The sequence below is a fragment of the Geotrypetes seraphini genome, chromosome 3, assembly GCF_902459505.1.
Source record: "Geotrypetes seraphini chromosome 3, aGeoSer1.1, whole genome shotgun sequence".
Lineage (NCBI taxonomy): Eukaryota > Metazoa > Chordata > Amphibia > Gymnophiona > Dermophiidae > Geotrypetes > Geotrypetes seraphini.
In genome coordinates this window covers 202,128,174-202,143,648 of record NC_047086.1, presented here as the reverse complement: position 1 = coordinate 202,143,648, position 15,475 = coordinate 202,128,174, and the positions used below count along the sequence as shown (strand labels likewise).

Below are 15,475 nucleotides of genomic sequence, written 5' to 3'. Positions count from 1 at the left end.
AGAGTGGTAGAGAACTGGAATGCTCTTCTGGAGTCTGTTATAGAGGAAAACACCCTCTAGAGCAGGGGTGCCCAATGCGTCGATCGCGATCGACTGGTCGATTACTCAGGCAACCTCAGTCGATCGCAGAGCCGGGTTCCCTTCCCTTCTGTTTTTTTTCCCCCTCCTGACTGGCCCGCCTCTTGAAGAACGCCGGCCAATCAAAAGTCAGTTCATTCAGTCCCCGCCGCTTTCCAGGCCCCCCAGGCTGCCGCTGCTGGTGGAGGAGGAAGAGGAGTCATAAGAAGAAGAAGAAGTAAGAAGTTGCCTCCGCTGAGTCAGACCAGAGGTCCATCTCGCCCAGCGGTCCATCTCGCCCAGCGGTCCGCTCTCGCAGCGGCCCATCAGGCCCACTGCCTGAACAGTGGTCTCTGACTAATTTTACAAATTACTTCTAATCCTATCCCTATAACCTTACCTCTACTCTTATCTGTACCCCTCAATCCCTTTGTCCTCCAGGTACCTGTCCAGACCTTCTTTGAAGCCCTATAGCGTGCTTCTGCTTATCACATCCTCTGGTAGCGTGTTCCATGTATCCACCACACTCTGGGTGAAAAAGAACTTCCTGGCATTTGTTCTAAAACTTTCCCCTCTCAATTTCTCCGAGTGCCCCCTTCTACTTGTGGTTCCCCATAGTTTGAAAAATCTGTCCCTGTCCACTTTTTCTATGCCCTTCATGATCTTGAAGGTTTCTATCATGTCTCCTCTAAGTCCTCGGCGCAGAGCAGGCAGCAGAGAGGCGTAACGCGCTCTCGTCCTTCTGGCAGTGGACATGCTTGAAGGAGCGGGGAAGGGAGTCGGGTTTAGGTAGCAATCGGGAGGGGTGCTGGTCATGGAGCCGCTGGCCGGGGACATGTTAATGTAGTCAGCGCAGGGCAGCTTGCCCTCGTTGCTCTCCACGGAGAGTTTGGGCTTGGCCCCGTTGGTCCACAACATCTTGCTGTAGCTGTCGGGCGAGCAGCTGCTGCTGGGTGACATCCGGCTTTCTCCCTGGCCTCCCGGTACTTTTAGCAATTCTTGCAGGTTGCCATTGGCCTCAGGAGCTGCTTCCCTCTGCCGTGGTCCTGCCCCTCCTCTGAGTCAGAGGCAGGATTGGGGCAGAGGGAAGACAGCTCCTGAGGCCTATGGCAACCTGCAAGGATTGCTAAAGTACCAGCGATCCTCAATGCAGGCTGCTCCCTGCAGGAATTAGGTCAAAGGATGTGGGAGGGCAGGGAGGAACATGCAGGTCTTCCGGGGGGGGGAGGGGGGGGCAGGGGTAGGCCTTCAGGGGGGAATGTGCAGGCCTTCAGGGGGGTGCAGACCTTCAGGAGGACAGGCAGGCCTTCAAGGGGTGGGGTGCAAGCCTTCAGGGCCCTGCTGTAGAAATACACAGAGGGAGGGAGGGAAGGGGGGGTTCAAAGAGATGTGAATATGCCGGACTTTGGGGGGGGAAGAAATAATGGGTCTAAAAACAGAGGAGTGGGTGAGAGATGGTGGATTTAGGGAGGGAAGGAACAGAAAGGGAGAGAAGTTGGACACAAGGGATGGTGTGGAGGGGGGGGGGAAGAGATACTGGATAGGAGGGTAGTTGGAAAAAGAAAGGGAGAGATGGTGGACCCTGGGGTGGTGGGGAAGGAGGGAGAGATGCTCAATGAAAGGGTAGTTGAGAAACGTGGATCTGTGGATGGAGATGAAAAAAAGGAAAGATGCCAGACTTCCAGGGGAGGGAAGGGAAATGAAAGGGGAGGACAGAGATAGAAGATAGAAGAAAGAAGGAGACCCTGGCAAGCAAGTTATCAGAAGACAACCAGAGCCTGGGACCAACAAGATTTGAATAATGTCCAGACAACAAAGGTAGGAAAATGATTTTATTTTCAATTTAGTGATCAAAATGTGGCCCCCTTTTACTATTACTTTTGCACTATGGCCCCCTTTTACTAAACCACAATAGAGTTTTTTAGCGCAGGGAGCCTATGAGTATCGAGAGCAGCGCAGGGTATTCAGCACAGCTCCCTGCACTAAAACCGCTATTGCGGTTTAGTAAAAAGGGAGGGGGTATATTTGTCTATTTTTGTATGGTTGTTACTGAAGTGACATTGCATAAAGTCATCTGCTTTGATCTCTTTGAAAAAAAACCCAGAATATACATGATAATTAACATTTTCTCTGCGTACACTGTGCTTTGTGTTTTTTTTAATTTTATTGTTGGTAGATCATTTTGACTTGGTCATTTAAAAGTAGCTCGCAAGCCCAAAAAGTGTGGGCACCCCTGCTCTAGGGATTCAAGAGAAGGTTGGACAAGTTCCTGCTGAACCAGAATGAATGCAGGTAGGGCGGGTCTTGGTTTGGGCACAGGTCTTTGACCTGGGGACCGCCGCATGAGCGGACTGCTGGGCGTGATGGACCACTGGTCTGACCCAGCAGTGGTAATTCTTATGTTCTTATGTTTCATTCTTAAAACATGCAATGTCATCACCTGCTTGTGCTCAAATCAGAGGTTGATGCAGAAAGCCCTGCAGCATAGTTGGCTAATTTTGTTGTATAAGCCCTGTACTGAAACACAAAAAAATTCCTCCCTACATAGTAAGCAAAGAGAATGTAAATAATTGCCATGTTAAAATCAAGGCAGTAATCCACAGGTCATTGCATATATCCCTGTTCCTGTGAGTGCATATAAAAAAAAAAGCCATGCAAATCCCACAAAACACTAGGAAAGGGAAAAGGGGTTGGGGCTTGATATACTGCCCTTCTGTGATTACTATCAAAGTGTTTTTTATGCCTGGGGTAATGGAGGGTTTAGTGACATGCCCAGAGTCACAAGGAGCTGTAGCAGGAATCAAACCCAGTTCCCCAGGCTGCTGCACTAACTACTGACTATTATGCTAAAACATGGTTTATGTCAATTCTGTACCACTTAACCACTGTACATCACAAAGTGGTTATTTATAAAAGTTTTTATCTTGGAGATTCCTGGATAATTGGGGGGGGGGAAGGGGTGTGTATATGTCATTTTTTGGTCAATCCCACTGGTTTTCTGTCCCGATTAGTGCTTGAGCACTATCTGGCTCACACACTGACAGGAACGAGTACACTTGTTATAAGACTGCAGCAAAACCCTGTCTAGCGGTCCCTAATCCCACCAGCCAATATGACACTCTCCCTTCCTCAAAAGAAACAATTCCCTGTTGACTCATGACCTCCCTGTTCCAAATGCACCCCTCTCAAAAAATGAAATCCTTGGTGTCTACGTTAACCCCTCCCACTGAGCACTACCAATGCCTACTGAGCAATGCCTACTTGCTCCTACCTTTGGTGCTGCCATTTTGAAAAATGGCACCCCAACCCCTTATTTGGTAATGTGAGTGGAGAATACCAGTATTTTATTTATTTTTTAAAAATCTATTTATCAATACCAGCATATATATATATACATACATACATACACACACACACATATATACACAGTGGTACCTTGGATTACGAGCATAATCCGTTCCAGGAGCATGCTCGTAATCCAAAATGGGAAATAATGGAAACTCATTTTGATAAGTTCCCACCCCCCCCCTCCCTCCCCGAAGCCAGCAGCGCTGCCTCCCCCCCCCCCCCCGAGAACCGGCACCCCCCCCCCCCACCATCGGGCAACCACCTGCCGCGATCTGAGGTCCCCCAACCCACCCGAAACCTCTTCTTACTTTAGTGTAGCCTCCGCACTGGCACCGGCACCAGCATGTCCTGTGCGTTGGTGCCGGTGCCCGAAGATCTACCTCCTGTGCTGGGCCTTGAGCACGTGCACATTCACATGCTCAAGGCCCAGCACAGGAGACAGATCTTCGGGCACCGGCACCAACGCACAGGACATGCTGGTGCCGGTGCGGAGGCTACACTAAAGTAAGAAGAGGGTTCGAGTGGGTTCGGGGACCTCAGGTCGCGGCAGGGAGGTGCCCGATTGCGGCGGGTGGGGGGGGGTGCTGGATCGCGGGGGGGGGGGTGCCAGTTCGCGGGGGGGGGGGGGGGGGGGCGTTCGCAAATCGAGGCGCGCTCGGTTTCCGAGGTGCCGATTTTGCAAATGTTTTGCTCGTCTTGCAAAACACTCGCAAACCGGTGCACTCGTAAACCGAGGTACCACTATATATATATAAATAAATAAAAGCACACAGTTCCCAGGTTTCCTTTCCATGTGGTTTGGGAGACAGAAGTTCCAATCATGGTTTCTAGATGGTCTGCTTTAGTTCCCACATCACTTATGTTGAACAGCAAAAGAAGCCTCGTCAGTGCAGGTTCAAGTTGAACCCAGAAATTCTGGCTGTGCCTTTGGTTCAGGGGGCATCTTTTATCCCAGGATGATTAAAGTTTTAGAAGCCAAGAAACTTTGCTTTGGGATGATTTTTTAATGCTTTTTTTTAACAATTGGTTTAGTTTTATTTTCTTGCCCCTTTTTCTTTGCAAGCACAACTACCTCTGAGAGGGTGTAGGTAAAAGCCAATAATATAGGCCATTGAAAAATAATTTTTTAAAAGTGCTTGCCCATCCCAACCAAGACCACTGCCAGAACTATATAATCTTAATTCAACAGGAGGGTCAGCTGTGCTGACCGTCATGAAAACTCAAAGTAGTCATCACATGGACAGCAGAAGAGTGAGTACAGGGAATGAGAGATCTCCTGAGTTTGTTTAAGTTCTAAAACAATTATGATTAGGGTGGGGAACTCAGAGGCCAAAAAGCACAGTTACTTACCGTAACAGGTGTTATCCAGGGACAGCAGGCATATATTCTCACATGTGGGTGACGTCATCTACGGAGCCCCGATGCGGAAGCATTTTCAAGCAAACTTGATTGAAGATTTAAGTTTGCTCTGCTGCTCCACGCATGCGTGCCTTCCTGCTCCACTAGGGGGTGCATCCCCTCGTGGTCTCCAGTTCACTTAACTAGCCAAGAAGCCAACCTCGGGGAGGTGGGCGGGTTGTGAGAATATATGCCTGCTGTCCCTGGATAACACCTGTTACGGTAAGTAACTGTGCTTTATCCCAGGACAAGCAGGCATGATATTTTCACATGTGGGTGACCTCCAAGCTTACTGAAGAGGGATGGAGGGAAGTTGGCAATTTAAGCAAATAGATTTCGCAATACCGATTGGCCGAACCGGCCATCGCTTCTGGACAGGGAGTCCAGACAGTAGTGGGAGGTGAAGGTATGAACCGAAGACCATGTGGCAGCCTTGCAGATTTCCTCAATAGGTGTGGACCTGAGGAACGCTACGGAGGCTGCCATCGCTCGGACTTTGTGTCCCGTTACTCGACCATGCAGTGCGAGACCAGTCTGAGCGTAGCAAAAGGAGATGCAATCGGCCAACCAGTTGGACAAGGTGCGTTTGGAAACTGGGTGGCCTAACCGGTTTGGGTCGAAGGACAGAAACAGTTGTGGGACTTTCCGGTGTGGCTGAGTGCGTTGGAGGTAAAAGGCCAACGCTCTTTTGCAGTCAAGAGTGTGGAGCGCCACTTCTCCGGGGTGAGAGTGGGGCTTGGGGAAAAACACAGGTAAGACAATGGACTGATTGAGATGGAAATCCGACAATACTTTAGGTAGGAACTTTGGATGGGTGCGGTGTCATGATGGAATACCGTGAAGGGTGGGTCCGCTACCAGCGCTTGCAGCTCACTAACCCGCCGTGCGGACGTGAGCGCGAGTAAGAAGATTACCTTCCAAGTGAGGAATTTTGGATGGCATTTGTCTAGTGGCTCAAATGGAGGTTTCATTAATTGAGCCAGAACCACGTTAAGGTCCCAAACCACCAGGGGAGGTTTGAGAGGGGGGTGGACGTTCAGCAGACCCTTCATGAAGCGAGTGACTAAGGGATGGAGCGAGAGGGCTTTCCCTTGCAGGGGCTGATGAAAGGCCGCAATCGCACTGAGGTGTACTCGAATGGAGTTGGTCTTTAGGCCGGAATGAGATAGTTGAAGTAGATAGTCAAGGACCAGGGGGACGGGGGCCGACACCGGGTCCTGGCTGTGGGAGGAGCACCAGGTTGAGAATCTGGTCCACTTTTGGGAGTAGCAGGTTCTCGTCGAGGTTTTTCTGGAGGCCTCCAATATCTCCTTGACTGATTGAGACACGGGGAGAGCAGTCAGGGGGAGAGAAACCAAGCATTCAGATGAAGAGACTGAAGATTGGGATGTAACAGTGAACCCTGACCCTGTGACAGTAGAGAGGGAAACAGAGGCAGAGGCAGTGGATCTCTGACACTGAGTTGAAGTAGCAGGGAAAACCACGGCTGGCGTGGCCAGCAAGGGGCAATCAGGATCAGGGTGGCTTGTACTGTTTTCAGGTGGACAAGCGTCCGCAGTATCAGAGGAAACGGCGGGAACGTGTATAGGAACCTTCCCTCCCAGTCGAGGAGGAAGGCGTCGGCCTCGAGCCGGTCCGGGGAGTATATCCGGGAGCAGAAGAGAGGCAGTTTGTGATTGTGCGGGGACGCGAATAGGTCTATTTGAGGTGTCCCCCACCGTTCGAACACTCCTCGCAGGATGTGAGAGTGTAGTGACCACTCGTGTGGCTGGAGGAGGCGGCTGAGTCTGTCCGCCAGACAGTTTTGTTCTCCTTGTATGTACACCGCTCGAAGGAAGGTGTTGTTGGAGATTGCCCATTTCCAGAGGCGCAGGGCTTCCCGACAGAGGGGCCAAGACCCTGTCCCCCCTTGTTTGTTTACGTAGTACATCGCTACCTGGTTGTCGGTTCGGATGAGAACCACTCGGTCGTGGAGCAGATGTTGGAAGGCTACGGCTGCGAGGTAGATGGCCCGAAGTTCTAGCATGTTGATGTGGCAGCGACGGTCTTGTGCTGACCACATTCCTTGGGTGCGTAGGCCGTCCAGATGGGCTCCCCAAGCGTACTCCGACGAGTCCGTGGTGAGTAAGAACATAAGAACATAAGCAGTGCCTCCGCCGGGTCAGACCACAGGTCCATCCCGCCCAGCAGTCCGCTCCCGCGGCGGCCCAAACAGGTCACGACCTGTCAGAATCATCAGAAGGGGCTCCCTTGCCACCTTGGCTTCCCATTTAAGTCCTGCCTTCCTATCGAAGCCCTAGCCCTCCGGTCTTTCACATGCACGACCTGGTTGGTTTTTACTCATTACCTGGTTAACTTTCTATACTTGTGTTACATCCCAGCTCCTCCTTCAGTATCCCATGATCCCTTTATCCCTCAGGAATCCGTCCAATCCCTGTTTGAATCCCTGGACCGTACTCTGCCTGATCACTTCCTCCGGTAATGCATTCCAAGTGTCCACGACCCTCTGGGTGAAAAAAAACTTCCTTGCGTTTGTTTTGAACCTATCTCCCTTCAGTTTCTCAGAATGCCCCCTCGTATTAGCTGTCCCCTTCAGTCTGAAGAATCTGTCCCTATCCACCCTCTCTATGCCCCTCATGATCTTGAAGGTTTCTATCATATCTCCCCTGAGCCTCCTTTTCTCCAGAGAGAAGAGCCCCAGCCTATCCAGCCTCTCGGCGTATGGGCAGTGTTCCAGCCCTCTTACCATTCTCGTTGCTCTCCTTTGGACTCTTTCAAGTACCGCCATGTCCTTCTTGAGGTGCGGCGACCAATACTGAACACAGTATTCCAGATGTGGGCGCCCCATCGCTTGATACAGTGGCATGATGACTTCCTGTGTTCTGGTTGTTATGCCCTTCTTTATGATGCCCAGAATCCTGTTGGCTTTTTTCGAGGCTGCCGCGCACTGTGCAGATGGCTTCAGTGATGCATCCACCAGCACACCCAAGTCTCTCTCGAGTCTGCTGTCTCCCAACAATACCCCCCCCAATTTGTAGCTGAACAACGGGTTCTTTTTCCCTATATGCATGACCTTGCATTTGTCCACGTTGAAGCGCATTTGCCATTTGTTTGCCCAGTCTTCCAGCTTGTCCAGGTCCCTTTGCAGGTCCTCACACTCCTCCCTGGTCCTAACTCTGCCGCACAGTTTGGTATCGTCTGCGAATTTTATAATCTCACACTTTACCTCCCTTTCCAGGTCATTGATGAATATATTAAAGAGTAACGGCCCCAGCACCGATCCCTGTGGCACACCGCTCGTGACTCCCCGCCAGTCAGAATATTGACCCTTTACTCCGACCCTCTGCAGTCTACCTGACAACCAGTGCTTGATCCATCTGTGCACATCCCCTCCCACCCCGTGGTTCCACAGCTTCTTAAGTAGCCTTTCATGTGGCACCTTGTCGAAAGCCTTTTGAAAATCGAGGTAAATGATGTCTATGGGCTCCCCATTGTCCACCCGACTGCTTATTCCCTCAAAGAAGTACAGAAGGTTCGTTAGGCATGATCTTCCCTTGCAGAATCCGTGCTGGCTTGTTCTCAGTAGGCCATTCCTCAGTAGGCCATTCCTCTCGATGTGCTCGCAAATGCCGTCCTTGATCATAGCTTCCACCATCTTCCCTATAATTGAAGTCAGGCTCACCGGCCTGTAGTTCCCGGGGTCACCCCTCGATCCCTTCTTGAAGATAGGTGTGACATTTGCCACTTTCCAGTCCTCTGGTACCTCACCAGTTTTCAAGGATAGGTTGCAAACATGTTGGATTGTGCCTGCTATTTCCTGTCTTAGTTCCTTCAGAACCCTTGGGTGGATCCCGTCCAGGCCCGGTTGCCACATTTTAATCTGTCTATCTGTTTGAGGACATCCTCCTTACTTACCTCTATGTGCTCTAATTTTTCAGCCTGTTCCCCACTCATGAGCTCCTCTGAGTCTGGTATATTAGTTGTGTCTTCGCTCGTGAAAACCGACGAGAAGAACGTGTTCAACCTCTCAGCTACCTCTTTATCCTCCTTAATCACTCCCTTCCTGTCCCCATCGTCCAACGGCCCCACCTCCTCTCTCGCTGGTCGCTTTCCCTTAACGTAACTGAAGAATGCCTTGAAGTTTTTCGTCTCCCTGGCCAGCCCCTCTTCGTATTTCCCCTTTGCTTTTTTTAACCTCTCGGTGGCATTCCTTTTGGCATTTCCTATGCGCCTGGTGATTTTCCTCTGTTGGGTCCTTTTTCCACCTCCAGAAAGATACTTTTTTGTCCTTTATCGCCCTTTTTACTTCTGTTGACATCCAAACCGGGTCCTTTGATCGTTTGTTCTTGCAGCCTTTCCTGAAATTGGGGACGTACATTCTCTGTGCTTTCTGCAGGGTGTCCCTGAATAGGGTCCAGGCGCTTCCCACAGTCTCCATCCTAAAGATGTTTCTGAGCTTCCTCCCCACCATTTCCCTCATAGCAGCATAGTTCCCTTTCTTGAAGTTCAGCGCAGTTGTTGCAGTCCTCCTAACCACGGGTGTCCCTCTTTCTAGTGTGAATCTAATCATGTTGTGATCACTGTTGCCTAGTGGTCCTCCCACTTCTACCCCTCTCGCTGGCCCCCCTAATCCGTTTAGGATGAGGTCAAGAGTAGCACCCCCTCGCGTCGGTTCTTTGACTAGTTGCTCCAAGAAGCAGTCTTTCACAGCTTCTACAAATCCTGTCTCCCTAGTGCAGTTGGAGTGACCCGTACTCCAATCTATCCCCGGGTAGTTGAAGTCCCCCATCACTGTTACACTTCCAGTCCTGCACTCCTGTCTCAATTCCGCCTCCAAGTCATGTCCGACTCCCTCTGGCATGCCAGGTGGTCGATAGTACAGCCCCAGTTTTATGGCCGCACCCTTGTTTCTCGGTAATTTGACCCATAGCGATTCCAGCCCCTCTGTCTTCGTTGCCATATCCATCCCGATCGAGTGGATAGAGTCCTTTATATATAGTGCTATGCCTCCCCCCTTCTTGTGGGTCCTTTCCCTCCTATAGAGCTTGTACCCCGGCAGCGCTACATCCCATTGGTTTTCCTCTGTCCACCAGGTTTCTACAATTCCAATTATATCCAGGTCCTCCTCCCTGGCCACGACTTCTAGTTCACCCATCTTGGCCGTGAGGCTTCTTGCATTTGCATAGAAGCACCGCAGGTCCCGTCGTTTTTCTTCCACCTCTGCATTTATCTGGGCCACTTGCCCTTGGATTTCTGGCAGTTTTCCCGCTCTCTGCGCTTCTGCTTTGCCCTCAGCCTTTACCCTCTTAGCTTTCGGTTTCCCCACATTCCTGCCACCCCACTTCCCCGCTTTTCCTCTGGGATTTCTAGCCCTACCGGCCCCCTCCTGGGCTATCACCCCTTGAGCCTCTGTTTGATCCCCCTCGCCTTGTGGTACCTCTATATTACTCTCGTCTTTCGCCCTCATGCCACCCAGTCCCCCTGTGTCCCCATGCCCCTTAGTCTTCTCCCAGCAAGCTCCCTTTACCTGATGTTTCCCTCGCTGTCTGATTTTGAGATCTTCCGGTCCCTCTGCTTCCTCCCTGCAGTCAGCCCGTTCAGCATCTGTTCTGGATACTGTTGTCCGAAGCGTCAACATGAGATCAGCTGTTGGCTTTCCCCCTCTCCTCAGTTTAAAGCTCTCTCGATCTCCTTCCTCACATTGGCTGCCAGTAGTCTGGTTCCCGCTGTGCTCAGGTGCAGGCCGTCCCGCCGGTAGAGCTTGCTCTTTCCCCAGAAGGACGTCCAGTTCCTCACAAAGCGGAAGCCCTCCTCCTGGCACCATCTCCTCAACCATGCATTTACAGCTTGGAGGTCTGCCTGCCTCTTTGCATCTGCTCTCGGTACAGGCAGGATCTCCGAGAATGCTATCCTCCGTGTGCCCCGCTTCAGCTTTCGTCCTTGCTGTGGGGTGGGGTGAGGAAGAGCAAACCTTTGGAAAGATTTGAAGAGTCGGCCCACCAGCGGAGCGATCGTTGCAATGAAGGAGTCACTATCACGGAGTGGTCGATCGGGTCCCGGTCTTGACGCCATTGAGACGCCAGGGTCCATTGAGGGATTCTCAGATGGAGGCGGGCGAAGAGTGTGACATGGACGGTGGAGGCCATGTGGCCCAGAAGGGTCATCATCTGTCGAGCTGATACTGAGGTCAGCAGGGAGATCCTTCGGCTCAGACTTACTAACGCCTCCAGGCGCGGAGGGGGGAGGAAGGAGCGGAGGTGAACCGTGTCCAGCGTGGCCCCGATGAACTGTAGGGACTGCGAGGGGCGTAGTTGAGATTTTGGGAAGTTTATTTCGAACCCCAGACTTTGTAGGTAGGTAATAGTCTGTTGGGTCGCTGAGATAACCCCTTCCCTGGACGGGTCTTTGATTAGCCAGTCGTCCAGGTAGGGGAATACCTGGAGGCCCTGGGAACGTAAGGTTGCTGCTACCACCACGAGGCACTTGGTGAAGACCCGAGGTGATGATGCTAGTCCGAAGGGGAGGACTCGGTATTGTAGGTGCCAGTCCCCTACTTGGAAGCGCAAGAACTTGCGGTGAGCGGGGTGCACTGGGACGTGTGTGTACGCCTCCTTGAGATCGAGGGAGCAGAGCCAGTCGCCGTCGTCGATCAGGGGGTAAAGTGTTGGTAGTGAGAGCATCCGAAACTTTTCCCGTACCAGGAATTTGTTGAGGTGTCTCAAGTCTAGTATTGGGCGTAGGTCTCCCGTTTTTTTCGGTACCAGGAAGTAGCGGGAGTAGAAGCCCTTCCCCCGTTGGTCGGGGGGAACCTTCTCCACTGCTCTCAGGCGAAGCAGGTCTCGAGCTTCGGAGAGGAGTAGGGGTAGCTGAGTCCGGTTGGGAGGGCAATTCCTTGGGGGGTTGTCCGGAGGAATGGCCCGAAAGTTGAGAGAGTACCCTGATGAGATCACGCCAAGGACCCATGCGTCCGACGTGATTTGTTCCCAGTGAGGGTAAAAAGCTTTGAGTCGACCCCCGATGGGAAGGCGGTCTGGGACTATGGCGGAGGGGGCCCGCCCCCTTCCGCGTGTCCCGTCAAAAGGACGGGGATGGTTTGGTGGTCGCGGGCGGTTGGGACTTGGGCATGGCCCTGTGGTGGGCTTGCGGACGTCTGGGTGGGGGCCGCGAGAAGGCGGGGGTGGACTTTTGTGGGTATCGGCGCGGAGGGGCCCTGTATGGCCTGGACGCTGGCGGTTTGGGCTTTTGCCGGACAAGGGAGGCAAACGAGCGTTCATGTTCGGAGAGGCGTTTTGTCGCCGCCTTGATAGTGTCATCGAACAATTCCTTTCCCACGCAGGGGAGGTTAGCCAACCGGTCCTGTAAGTTGGGGTCCATGTCGACCAGGCGCAGCCAGGCTAGTCGGCGCATGGCGATAGCGAAGGCTGCTTCTCTGGAGGAGAGTTCGAAGCCATCGTAGGCCGCGTGGAATAGATGAAGGCGCAGGTTGGAGAGCGACTCTAAAAGCAGGCCGAACGTTCCTTGCCGGGAGGCCGGTAGGTTAGTCTCAAAGGCTCTCAATAGTCCAATGAGGTGTTTGAGGTATGATGTGAAGGTGAAAGTGTAGCTTTGCACCCTAGAGGCCATCATTGCGTTTTGGTATAGTCTCCTGCCGAACTTATCCAGGGTTAGGCCTTCTCAGCCTGGGGGGACCGCTGCTGAGACCCGGGACGGGTGAGCCTTTTTCAAGGAGGATTCTACTAGCAGCGATTGGTGGGAGAGCTGTGGTTGCTCGAATCCCGGGTAAGGTACTGTGCGGTACTTGGCCTCCATTTTGGAGGGTACGGCCGTGACCATGTAGGGGGTCTCCAGGTTCCTGAAGAAGGCCTGTTGGAGTACCGGGTTGGGTGGTAGGCGAAGGGACTCTCTGGGCAGTGATGGCATATCCAGCTCCGCCAGGTACTCCTTCGAGTATCTGGAGTCGGACTGGAGGTCTAAGTCCAATGCGTGGCCCATGTCTTGGACAAAGCGAGTGAAGGATGGGCGAGATGTCCCCGGGGCCCCGTGCGGGGTCGGGGAACGAGACCTTCGTCGGGTGGAGAAGGATAGGGAGGCTTCCCTCGAGTATCGAGGTTCATGCTCTGATCCATGCTCCGAGACTGGGAAAGCACTGTGAGAGTGTTCCGGGGTTGTCGATCTTCGGCGTCTCGAGGAGCCCCTCGGAGACGATGCCGGGGTTAGGGGTACCGATCGATGTTGGATCGGTGACCTCGATCCGGACTCCCTCGGAGAATACGTCCGAGGGGGGGTTCGGAGGATGCGCGGGTTGGAGAGTGATAACTCAGCCACCCTTAGTGGTCCCGTACGAGGTGTGGGAGAACGGCCTCGTAGAGTTGGTGAACCTCGGGCCTTCTTGGAGGTATGGCGGTTCGAGGTTTCTGTCGTTCTAGCCCGACGTTTTGCCCCTCGGCGGTCTGCGGAGGGGGAACGTCTCGGGTGTCTCGGCGAGGAGTCCGAGGAGGATGGGATGCGGCGAGGATTGCGCACCCTTCCTCGAGGTTGTTCGGTGCGAGGCTCAGGCTGGTCTGGCACATTCGAGGTCGAGGCCGATTGAAACTGGGCCATTGCCGCGGACAGCTCCGACGTGATCATCGCTCGGAGTAGGTCCTGGAAGACGGGCACGGACAGCATCGAAGGCATGTCCACTGCCTCGGTGCGCTCCACCGGGGGCGACCTCGTATCAGAGTATTCCCGTGTGGTGGAGGCACGGCCCGAAGGCTTGGAGGGCTTAGATGGGGCTGTAAGCATGGGGCTTCCGCCATGCGTTGCCGTTGTCCCCGAGGCTGGCTTCTTCGCTGTTACAGAACCTGAAGAGGGAAGAGGGGACTTACCCAGAGCCGAGGCTTTCTGTTGTCCCGAGGACTTCGGGGTCGAGTCTCGAGGCGATGCCGAGGTATCCGGGGCCGAGGTCAAGGCCGGGGCCGAGGTCGGGGCCGACCTCGAGGCCGAGGTGGAGGGTTGGTCCGGGGTGAAGAGGTCCGCCATGCGGGCTTTTCTTCGGCGGAGGGCCCTGTTTTGGAAAATAGCACACTGGGGGCAGGAGTCGGTTGGATGAGCCGCCCCCAGACAGAGGATGCACCGGCGATGCGGGTCTGTGAGAGAAAGAAGCCGCTCGCACCGGGTGCACTTTTTAAAGCCGGTCAAAGGCCGGGACATTAAATCGAAAGTAGCCGCGGCTCGATTAGCCACGCGGCTACGGGGACCCGGAAGCCTCCGGGTCGTTGAAAACGAAGCAGGAATCAAGTAAGAAAGTAAAGAATTCGCGCACAGCGACTTAATCGTGAAAAACAAGAAAAAATCGCGGTGCTAGAAGGCAGTTGGGGCAGAGCCTGAAAAACACGGCTTCTAGGCTCGCGGAAAAATTTGAACTGGAGACCACGAGGGGATGCACCCCCTAGTGGAGCAGGAAGGCACGCATGCGTGGAGCAGCAGAGCAAACTTAAATCTTCAATCAAGTTTGCTTGAAAATGCTTCCGCATCGGGGCTCCGTAGATGACGTCACCCACATGTGAGAATATCATGCCTGCTTGTCCTGGGATAATAATTTAGTCGATAGTACTACTATATAGCTCCAACTGACTCATCTGACAGTCAGGTTTTCTAAGGTCATTAATTTAAACATTAATTTGTCTAGTATTTTCTTTATTACAATCCTCCAATAACTTATGTGGTACTTAGAGCCCTTATACCTTCCAAAATGTAAGTTGACAAAGTAGCAATTTCTAAGAAACTTTTACATATGACAGTGATAGAGTTCTTTAATCAAAATCCCAAATTAGTTGTGGTAACAGAAGCAAGCATGCAAAGATAAGCATTCATACCTGTTGTGCATCAGTGTCAGACTGGAATGTAATGTACCAGTTATTATTGTGAGCAAACTCACAGCCGATCACTTTCGGGCAGTTTTCATTTTTGAACAACGCCTTAACCTCCTGTAACAAGGGTCAAAAAATTCCAGATTTTTAACTTTGCTTCCCCTTTTCATTTGTTTGATAACAAATTGAAATAAATAAAAATCTAGTAAAGACCAACAAACATGCAAATGGCTCTTGGACTTCTCCAATTCTTTTTACCTCAACTGGTGTTGTCTCTGGGATCTCTCTGAGAATTATAATGCATCGTTTGTGGTTTGGTCGCACTTTCTCTCCACTCTCATCAACTTGCACCATAGGGGATGCTAAAATTAGAAAAATCAATCAGCTGAATTTGGGAACAAAAAGACCATTTAAATCGGGACAGCAGCCAACATATTTTAATAAGCAACATTACAAAACCCTACTTTGCTTTCCTTCATGGAAATGAAAGGCAAATGGTATTAAGAAAATGAAGGTACTATTATAGGATTGGAAACAGGCACTAGACATTGGTTTAGTTGTAGTGCATGCAGGAGACCTGGGTTCAATTCCCAGGCCTACTTTCTGCTCCTTAGAACAAAGATGCTATGTAGGCAGACTCACAACTGCCAGAAAAGTGTGCCTTGGTCATGGAATGCCAACACCTACTAGCCAGACTCAGGGTACATACACATTAGGTGTAATCCTCAGGCAGTTGTGAATGAGGCCCAGAAAAAAGAAGCTGCAAGGTCACACACACAAAAATATATCCATAATTAGTTAGTGAGTTGTCTACATAGTTA

The 15,475-nt window shown here is 52.0% G+C and overlaps 1 protein-coding gene across 9 annotated transcripts in view; it reads right to left on the bottom strand.

The window, feature by feature from the left end:
* The window catches only part of LARP4 (La ribonucleoprotein 4), a 246,832-nt gene that overhangs the window by 93,489 nt on the left and 137,868 nt on the right, over positions 1 to 15,475 (bottom strand). For all 9 annotated transcript variants that reach the window (XM_033939032.1, XM_033939028.1, XM_033939027.1 and 6 more), the window contains 2 exons: positions 14,913 to 15,016; positions 14,661 to 14,771 (listed from right to left, as the gene is read on the bottom strand). In XM_033939032.1, coding sequence (XP_033794923.1) covers positions 14,661 to 14,771; positions 14,913 to 15,016 — 215 coding nt within the window. The remainder of the gene's footprint in view (positions 1 to 14,660; positions 14,772 to 14,912; positions 15,017 to 15,475) is intronic.